Genomic DNA, 10,805 nt, shown 5'->3' with positions numbered 1-10,805 from the left:
ATGATCCATCATCGACCCAGCGACTGCGTGGATGCCTGCAGTTGCAGTGATGGTGTGGCAAAGTACTCTACTACTCCCTGGTTGCAGTCCTAGTGTTGCACACTCTGGTGGACGTATTGCTTGGAGAGAGAAGGAGAGAGTTGGAGATCGTCCGCGAACGGGGCCAATGAGTTGGGAGACGGATTCCCTCACCAATTATCCACTCATGACGATGCAGTATTGTTTGCGAGATCTCCAGAACGTACAGTTCATTGGCAAAGAAGAACAATATGAAAACTGTATACCAAACGGCAACCAAACAACACCAGAACTCAGTGCAGAAGTAGCACACCAAACTCCAAACTTTGGACCAAAGCCACCACCATGCAGGTTCTGCCAAAGCGGATCCGCGAATTTTTTGGCGTAGCGAAATCCAAACTTTCCGCCAAAGCGTAACTTACGCCTCCGCAACGGCGGAAGCGTAAGTTACGCTTTGGCGGAACCGGCAAAAAAAGTGCATGTGTGACCGAGGCCTAACTGGCAGCGGAAAACGCGGTTGCAAGCAGCAGTCATAACTTAATAATGGTTCCTGTCCGCAGATTGAGTAATGGTTTTGTATATATATTTTTGAATTTCCAAATGGGTTCTAGCCTGCTAACTGTCTGTCGTGCCAGGGTCAAACGACATCTCAGCTCTACTGTTGTCCTGCTGGAGAACATCATCATCACAAGCCCATAACCCTAAGGCCGTCGGGGCGTCACAGAGCAAGTATGAACAAGCAAGCGCCATAAAAATCGATCGCGTGCAGCAGCGAGCAGGGACTGCACGTCTAGTGCAGTCCATGAAATAATATTATCAAGCCATGACATTCTGGGCCTGCCTCGGCCACGACTTCCAACAACGCAACCCTGAAGAACAGTCAATGACAAACAGCCGGAACGAACAATACATGATTGTATGAACAAAACATTGCAATTTCCTTTTACGAACAGAAACAATAAGTGGGACTTGTTTGTGAATACTATTTATTTTTTCTCTAACAGACACATTCGTCCGGTGATCAGTGAACGGAATCCTGAGAAGGCGTCGATAGCTTCTCATTTCGAAAGCCTCGATCTTTTTCACAATTTCAGCAGTTAATGTCCAAGACTGGCAAGCATTTTAAGAATATGGATAAAAAAATAGCATTGAGTAGACGTAATTTCGAGCCGATACTGATGTTTCTATCCCTCCAGATTGTTACTAGTCGTGCAACAGCAGCCAAGGCTGCTCCGATCCGACTCCTCACTTCTTTGATTGAACGTTGATCATCAGTAATCGTGCTACCCAGATATTTAAACTCGTCAACCTGTTCGAACTGCTTCCCGTCGATGGCTATGCTTGCGAACATACCCTTGCTTGCTCCCGTTACCAGCAGCTTACTCTTCTCAGTGCTGATTCCTCGCTGCCAGCCACTAGATCAATGTCATCTGCCAATCGCAGGTCTGTTATAATGCGTCCACCAGTGCTAAGATGCTAATGCTGGAGATGTCGAACTGACATGATGCACGTAATACAAAAATACTGATAATACCAATCGCTGAAACAGGCACGAACCAAGATACATCTATGCACCCATTTGTGCGTGTATGTGTGTACGTAATAACTACGTATGTATGCGTGCGTGTACCAGTGATAACTGCGCAAGACCTTTTTCCCATAGCATTGTGTTGATTAGTCATCAATCATCATAGACGGTCAATTTTCTAATTGAAAAAACAAACAAGCCATTGGTGGGGTTGAGAAGAAAAAACTGTGTTGCGAAAGAGGTGCAAAATCTAAATCTAAATGATTGTGATGGCAATAGTGCCAAAAGGTGCAAGCGAGAATACATTGGAGTATCCACTATACCTTTTTTACACTCAGAATTTATTGAATTATAAAAGAACAGGTGCAGACAACGGAAGAAGTGGGGAGAAGTGCCTGGGGAGAAGCTGGGGGGAAGTGCCTTCATACATTCACAATCCACTGGTCCTGTATGGAATGACTTGTACGGTGCCCCCCCCCCCTCTTAGTATTGAGGACACATTTCTTGAATTTCCAGAATAGATGTAGACGCCCATCCTGAGTGGGCATTACCAATGTGATAACCCGAAACTCTTCCGATATGTACAGTGATGGTGTGATCTCCAGCTGCAATGTTAGCTCCACTGCTGTACGTCGACTCACAGATACCAGTCAATACGGCCGGGACATGGGTGTTGTCGTTGCTGCTCTGGTACATGGCTATATCAATCTTGGTAGGTCTGGCGCACTCCCTGTTATCGACCTTCAAGTACCACCGCGCAGCTGTGGCTGCTCCCAATGTCCGTATATTACCAGTATATGATAACTTGAGTACAGTGTTGGCATGCTTCTTTCTGAACGTCACTGATGTTATCAGTCCTTCATCCAGTTCACTGTTGACATTGTGACCACTCTGGTACTTGTATCCGAGAGTTCGAAGATTACAGCCTGTGCCCAGGTACTGAAAAGAGCGAAAAGCGAAAAAATGAAAAGACAAAATTATTTTAACGCTTTTAAAAGTTCACCTGAAGTGTATGCGAGCGTTTGAACAACATTCTTCTTTTGTTATTGCCATGAAAATTACCTGACTCGACACTTTACTCACTCAAGACTGGATTGAAGGAAGCAAACTATTTGTATGATACTAGAGAAGTATTGCGGAGCGACCTTTGTATGAATGTACGTGCTTTTTCGTAAGAGGGGCGAAACCTCTCTACCAAGCAGAAAGGTGCTGGAAGCAATGGAGACCAGTGACCGGTAGCCAGAAATCAACGAACACAGCGGGTGGTCGCTGACGGAATAACTAAGCACATTGACATAGTGGAATCGTGTGTGTGTGTGTGTGTGTGTGTGTGTGCGTGTGCGTGTGCGTGTGTGTGTGCGTGTGTGTGTGTGTATGTGTGTATGTGTGTGCTAGTGAAGCTTATATCAGATCAATTCTGATTTGGCCACCCACACTAGTAGCAAGTATTACCTTCGCTGGGGGCAGGGGTAACTGCAGTTGGATCCCAGGACGGATACCCTGATGCCGTCAATCCTTTTTCTGCACCTTGTCCTCACCCACTTACTGAGGTGTGGTGAGCCCATAAGTGGGATCATGTTCAAGTCCACCCAGAGTTTTGGGGATTTCAGGGGGTGTCGGCCGTTGGGCGGTTCAATGGCCAATTGAGTCATCTTTCAAAGATTCCTTTTGAGTCTCTCTCTCCTCTCCCGGGGAGACCCACGTGACCAGTTTTGGCAGTGAGCAACAAGTACAAGTACAAATACAAATGTGTGTGTGTGTGTTTGTTTGTGTGTGTGTGTGCGTGTGTGTCAGTATGCGTGCGTGCGTGCACAGACGGGAGGGAAGTGGTCTCTGTCTCTCTCTCTCTCTCTCTCTCTCTCTCTCTCTCTCTCTCTCTCTCTCTCTCTCTCTCTCTTTCTCTGTCTCTCTCTGTCTCTCTCTCTCTCTCTCTCTCTCTCAGCTCCCCACTCTGGTCAGCCAGCAATGACAGTAAACAAGAGTATTGAGTGCATTACTCCATCGCCTACTCACTTACCTGAGTTCTGCTTCGAGTGTCTGCCAGTTGCGTTCGTAGCTCTTCAACTTCATTCTGTAGATTCCTGAACTCATCTAACGGAGCAGGATGCGCTGCACCGAAAAGAAACAATGATTACAAACGACCAGAGTTATGAATTGTGTATGGCGTGTGTTGCATATTGGAAAGTTCGATGGGCAAAATACACACAAGCGCAACCTCAACTTCTGATGTGCTGTGGATGGCAGTCGTAAGTCAGTCAAGCGCGAATTCAAATCTACAGCAGAAAATCGAGGTACTTCGTAGGGGACGACACACAATTCCCAAGTATCACCGGAGTCGCACCAACCTCTTCGTCATAGTGCTACTAAGTGCACAATGTCCCCTTTCCGCAAAATAGGATCCAGCTATTTAGTGCGACACAGTGCTAAAGTTGTCCTAAACTGGTCAGACAACTGAAATCAGGGTAGGTTTCCACCAGAAGGAACAGTGCACAGCCCAATAATGGTCCTGATGAAGAGATCTACTTGAGGTAGGCAATTAGTAAGGCGAGTTGCGCATTGAACACACACGCACACCATTAGCCAATGTTCAGTATCCTTCAACCTGTTCGTTTCCATCTCATCAGAAAGAATGCTCCCGCAAAGGGAGATGATGAAAAAATAAATACTCGAAATGCAGTGAGGTACAGAAGTGGAAATTTAGTGCGAAACGGTGAGAGCTAAGAATATAAAATACTAGTCAAAGCACTTTTCACAACCACTGAGATACACCAACACCTTCGGGGTGCAAAACCCACACTTCCCGTACCTGTCCCGTACCGTACCATCTAAGACAGCTGGCCACAATATTCAAATAGGTCTTTCAAATGCAAGATCATAACGTGAAGCAAGTTGGAAGAATGGGTACGAGGTGATTTGGCTTTTTAACATGGTTGTAAAATGACGCTTTTTTCAGCCACTTCTAGGCAAGCTAAGTCCAAATGAATTGTTGCAAGCGGAAGTGCTATCCATCATGCCCGTTGTCTCAAAAAATGGGAATGATACCACTTTGGAATGTGTCTTGAATCATGTCCTACTTTCTCAGGATTCAAATAATTGGTGTCATTTTTAACATTTTAAAAAATTTGTACAAGGGCATCACAAACTGGGATATTCGGTCATCCATGTTCTGAAGTTGATAGATAACACTTCAAGGATTGATAGTGGATGAAAATTAATCTTTCGACTGCATTTTATGCTGCGAAAGCTGTGTTTTTGTATTTGTAACTAGTAGCTGTGTCATACAGTAGAATTGGATAGGCAGCATAGCATCGCAGCTCTCTTCACTTGTCATGAAAAAGGCGAATAGGCATGTGAACCACGAATAAAATTGGATGAGCCACGCATAGCATGAAAATGTTTGCACTTACGTGTCTGACAGTAATCCCCAGTGAAGTCAGGATGACACTTGCATACGTATGACGTATTGGACAGCGACAACTGACACTGACCACCATTAAGACAGGGGGAGTAGGTCTTGCAAACATCGGACTGTTGAACTGGGAACAAGAAGACCATAAGAATAGCCCAAATTAGAACAGGCACAATTATGACATGAGCCATTGATTAGTACAATGTACTAATATCATATGCAAATTCCATTGGAGTAATTTTAAAACATATCAGGTTCCCTCATAATCAACTCCAATACTCAAACACGGTCTCTATCCACCATACTTTCTCTTTTCGTTCGTCCCTCTTGGTATTTGTACTTCGTACTGTTGAGGCAACGAACTGACATAATTAAAAACCAAAACCAACCATACGTTATTTTAAACGCTCACCAAATTTCGGGTCTGGCCCAGCTAGGCCTTGACAGATTATGCTAGCATAATTTTTCGCATAATTCCTACCAAAATCGAATAATCGCATTATTCGAGGCAAATTGCATACGAATCGCATAAAATTGGACTAATCCGCCTGTTCGCATCAAATTCCATACAGTTGTACCTGTTCTACAAGTACAAGTACAAGTAGACACACCAGGAAGGCGTAGGTTTACGACTCCCTTGATAACATGTCCAGTCCACTACAATCAGTGACCAGGGTGACGGTCATAGCTAGGTCGGACGGTGCGTTGACCCCGTTGAACTTTTGCTACTACAGGACAACGCCCTCCACAAAACAATTCCCCTGTTATTTTGCACAGAACCATCATACATTAGCAGCATGTGTGAGCATGATGCGGCATAATAATTATGATAACTTTTAGCATAAAAATAGCATAATTCTGCAATTTTTTCAGCATTGCGAAAAGCATAATTTCACGAAAATATTAGCATAATCTGTCAAGGCCTAGGCCCAGCAAGGTTAGGCCGAAAACCTACGTGCACATGTATTTGAGCGTTGGCGTTGAGGGACCCTGAAGGGTGTTAATTTTAAGCTACTTGAAAATTTAAACAATCGACTTGACTTTCTTCATTTTTGCTGTTGCTATGAGTGCACAATTTATCTTATTTATTGCCATTTTACTTGAAAATTACATTTTTAAATTTTCAACTGGGATACTGAGCCTATAAATATAATTTAAAAAAAGAAGTAATCACATGGAAACGAGTTATGAAGCAACTATCCACGACTGTAACAAGATAATAATTTCACACAATTTATTATAGCTACAAAGACAACTAATTGCACAGTAAGCATTTCATATATGTTGACATGTATGTGTAAAATGTTGTACGATTATCGCAAGGCACACAAGGAAGGGAAAACGAGGATTCGTTCAGAACTGTTTTCTTGTTACAATCATCAGTGAATCTACGTAACAATGGAATGGGAACTACTTGAACTAATCTATATGGACAAATAAAAGTGAAAGAAGGGGAAAAAGAGCGAAACAAAAAAGGTGATAATACTACATCTATTCAGTGGGGGGCAATTTGTTTGTCTTATCGGGAGTTCTTCTTATCCAGACCTGACAAAAAAAATCGATATGCATATCATATGGATTGTATTTACGTGAAGGTGCATACTGTGGTAAATGGGAAGCATTTATTCTCAGCATAAGCCAGAAACAGGCAATGTGCTACAATTCGTGACTGTGCTTCCATATACAAACAAATACATTACGATAAACCATGGATAGAATATGAGTGATTACGAGTGTGCATGTGAAGCACAGCATCTCAACATCCATACTTTACAAACACAGTTCACGGTTCGTGTGAGACTCGGTCGGAGCCAGTGGAAGCCGAGTTTTCCGCATCCGCAGGAACGCCACTACCCTCCACGGATCAACGCTCTGCTTCACAAAGCACTTCACAACTCACCTCGAACACTGGTCCTGGCAGGGACAACATCGTTGTTGCAAAAATAAACGGAATAAAAGTCACCTTCGCCTCACGATCACGCGACCAACGACGCGAACAGTGTAGATCTACGCTGAAGCTTGGCCTAGAAAGCACGCACGTCAGTGCGTCTACTACGATTCACTACGTAGATCTATGTACGTACATAATCATCGTACGGATCGGTACCCGGCTATCGAAAAAAGAAAGAAAAAAAGACAGCACCCATGCATGCGGCCCAGTGACCCTAAAAAAGACAGCCAGCGCACACGCGCACGCACCCAAAGTTCGTACTACGCGCTGATTTTATTCAAATCACACTTGAAAATAGTTCGTCTTCGCGAAAGTTCGCCATACAGGAGGTCTTCGTAAACGAATAATTTTGACTGGATATGATGCCTAGGCCAACCATAGGATTGGCCCTAGTTCGTACTAATGGAAAGTTCGCCTTATCAGTGTTCGTCCTAACGAGGTTTGACTGTACATGTCGACATAATATGAATGCTTACTATGCAATTAGTTGTCTTTGTAGCTATATTAAAATTGCTGTCTCCGAAACGCTTGTGCACAATTTATTATTTTTATTTACAGCATCTCAAGACTCCGTCGAAACAGCGGCCAATGTGAAGAAAGTGGGTGGTAGCCAACCACGGTCAACCAAAATGCTACGCTTTGAAGCAATGCAAGGTCTAATGAGGTCTCTGTTCAGAAGCAATAATAAGACTATAATGCGCATACGCACACAGACACGTGTATACATCAGCATGCAAACAAGTGCGCATCCATAAAAACACACACAAGTACCCAAAAATACACACACGCAAACAGTCAACACAAAAGGAGACACAAACACACGTGGACACGCACATCCACACACACAATTCCTTGTTCTTTCTCTTATCCATGATCACATGAACTCACTATCCGATTTCAAAGTCGCACACCATAACTCACGTATACATTTCTGAATTGCCTGAGCATCAGCTCTTGTAGACTGCAAGACGAACTTCAGAACACCGATGTCAGTGCTACTTATCACATCCTCCGACATCGGAACCAGGAGAGCACGTTGCTCGTAATGCAGCGCTTTGCTCTGTGCAGTACCAGCCTTCAGCATTCTCCTCACCATACAACTGGCACCAGTACCTGCAGAGACAGGACAAACAGTGATCGGGCGTGCAGCGCATGACGCTGAGCTCTTGAGGGAATGAATGTATTGGTTGGACATCGATAGCTGATTTTCCGATACAATGTTGCCCTTGCTACCGTTTCTTACAGGATTGCAGATTATTCCGCTGACTTTGCGTTCGAAAACAAACTACTATTACTTACCAGTCACGTGATAGCAGCGGGTCACGAGAAGAACAGCAGAAACAGTAGAAAATCCCACAGCGAATTTAGCCATGCTGTAGCAAGGAGTATTGACGAACTCTTCCTCTGTTTCTCCCTCTTCCTTTCTGTCTCTTCCTCTTTCTCTATGTCTCTCTCTCTCTCTCTCTCTGGTTCTCTGCGTCTCTCTTCTCTTCAAGTCGTCCACCGTAGGTTCAGCAAAGTCAGTGATCGTCACTTTATGGTTAATTTGTTGTTGTTGTATTCTTTTATTTCAATTCGCTCAGGGTACAGGCAATACTGCTTTCTCACCGGAGAGAGGATTCTCCGATTCCTACCAAAATGGCAAAAACGAGAAATCTGCGATATGAATAGGTATGAGAGATGAGAAAAATGAATAATTATGATGTCGGATTACGATATTTTAGTTGTTATGTCAGATTTCCCTGACGATTACAGATAAAGCGTTTCTGGAGGCAAGTGTTGAGAAAGGATGCGGGAACAAAAATCCAGCGTTCCTGAAGGCAATGGTGCACATAAATAGAGCATAAGGGAATGGTGCAGAAAAGAGGTGAGAACTTACAAGCAAGGCAATCGTGCAGAAAAAGAGGGAACTGAAGAACTAGCGGTTCTAGAGGCTAAGACACAAAGAGGTAGGGACAAGCGACTCAATACAGAGTAAGATGGTGCTCTTAAATTCAACCTTTTGTGATATACATCTAACTTCAGCCGGCAGCTTATTCCAGAGAATGGCACCTTGGAAACGGATGGAGTGCCGTCCAGCAGGACCCGGAAGGAAGGGGACACGCATAAGAGCCATGTCACCTGTCCGCGAGTGGCCCTTCGCCTTTTGTTTGTTGTTTGTAAACTTTATTTAGAGTGGGAAGTCCAAAACAGGCCCTAGCCTAATAACAATGGTCCCACTAGTGAGGGAATGCTGTATATCTGTGCATAAGTATCAGTGAGTGTAACAGCAACTAGTAGGGAAAGAAAAAGAGAGAAGAAAAACAACTCAAAACAGGAGTTGCGACTTGCATAGGGAGAAAATAACGTAAAGAGCAGTGCATACAGCATTTGTAAAAAGGCTTATTTATCTGGTAAGCAAAAAGGCAAGAGCCATTGACTTAAAGCGATTTCTTTTTCTTTCTTGCCTGACCGCAGCGGGGAGCTGGTTCCATAAGATGGTCCCAGCATAGGTAACACGTTTGGCAAGATATGCAGTTGGGCTGGCTGGGACAATCAGTAAATTACTGTGCCCACCACGAGTTTGAGTGGAATTACTGCGGCTGAAAAAGTTAGCGAACAACATGCTGATGTTAGAGGAGTCATGGAGACAACGCCAGATAAAAACCAGAAGGTGCATGTTGGCGTATGTGGTCAATGTTTGGATGTTCATGCGCGTAAGAATATTGCTTGTGGGTGTCCCGGGAGGTACCCGACAGACTGTGCGTACAGCACGCTTGAAGAGCCCATTAAGCCGTCTACTTTGATACGCCGTGAGAAATGGTAAGTAAGCAGAAGCGGCATACATAAAGTGTGATAAAATGAAAGAACGAAAATAGGCTATGCGACATTGAAAAGGCAGGAATGTAGCGTATCGTCTGAGCACGCCAACTTTCGACTCGACGCCCCGTGCGACGTGGTCGACCATGGTGTTCCAGCTCATGTCCGCATCAAAGTGGAGACCTAAATATTTCGCACAGCGAACAGTTGGCAGAGGCAGTCCATTACATTGCACTTGCAAGTCAAATGTTTGAGATCGTACTGGCGATATCGACATGATCTGTGTCTTCGTTTCATTCAAGATGAGACCGCGGTTCCTAAGCCAATCGGCGAGGTGCTGGACAGCACTTGAGAGATTTTGGGACACCTCATCCGTGCTCATGCCGCTGGATCTAATTGAGATATCGTCCGCAAACTGCAGGGTCGCAACGTTGTAAGGGGACAGCTCTTTCGCAATGTCACGGACGTAGAGAACAAACAACAGGGGCCCGAGAACTGACCCCTGTGGTACTCCGGAGAAGCTGGTGTATGGTGAGCTCTGTACCTGACCGACTTTGACATACTGTGTCCGATCTGAGAGGTAGTCTGCAAGCCATTGCAGCACCGTTCCACCAATTCCAACCTCGAATAGGTCCTGAATAAGGGTTTGGTGCTTCACCTTATCAAATGCTTTTGACATATCTACGAAAGCAATCCCCGTGAAGTACTTTTTTGTCTGGGCTCGGCATATGCCCTCAACGGCTAATACAAGGGCATCACATGTGGAATGATGTGAACGATAGCCGAACTGAGTTGGTGGAAATAGATCATGTCGGCACAAGTACTGAGTGAGCTGATCATGGATGACTCGCTCCAAAAGCTTTGAAACTATCGACATTAGAGACCCTTCGGTCATGATCTTCTTGAGGAGGTGCGGTTGGGGTGAAAAAAGACGAAAACAAGTGACTTGACAGAGAGTGCAGGCAACGGAATACAAACATGAGGAGCTTTTGCTGAAACAATCTCTCAATGGTGGACAATGAGAGTCTCTCTCGTAGCGGCCGAGTCGCGAACAGGTTCTGCAGTCGTAGGATTGCTCCAACCCCGGACTTCGCCGATCT

The 10,805-nt window shown here is 44.5% G+C and overlaps 1 protein-coding gene across 1 annotated transcript in view; it reads right to left on the bottom strand.

Annotated features, from left to right (window-relative positions):
- Positions 1 to 1,052: 1,052 nt before the first annotated feature.
- The window catches only part of LOC135826041 (uncharacterized), a 14,622-nt gene continuing 4,869 nt past the window's right edge, over positions 1,053 to 10,805 (bottom strand). Inside the window, exons 3-6 of the mRNA XM_065338674.1 lie at positions 7,828 to 8,019; positions 4,954 to 5,082; positions 3,564 to 3,655; positions 1,053 to 2,485 (exon numbers count right to left, since the gene is read on the bottom strand). Coding sequence (XP_065194746.1) covers positions 2,030 to 2,485; positions 3,564 to 3,655; positions 4,954 to 5,082; positions 7,828 to 8,019 — 869 coding nt within the window. The 3' untranslated portion in view covers positions 1,053 to 2,029. The remainder of the gene's footprint in view (positions 2,486 to 3,563; positions 3,656 to 4,953; positions 5,083 to 7,827; positions 8,020 to 10,805) is intronic.

This window comes from Sycon ciliatum, chromosome 10 (genome assembly GCF_964019385.1).
Source record: "Sycon ciliatum chromosome 10, ocSycCili1.1, whole genome shotgun sequence".
In the NCBI taxonomy this organism is placed as follows: Eukaryota; Metazoa; Porifera; class Calcarea; order Leucosolenida; family Sycettidae; genus Sycon; species Sycon ciliatum.
This window is presented reverse-complemented; position numbering and strand designations above follow the sequence as displayed.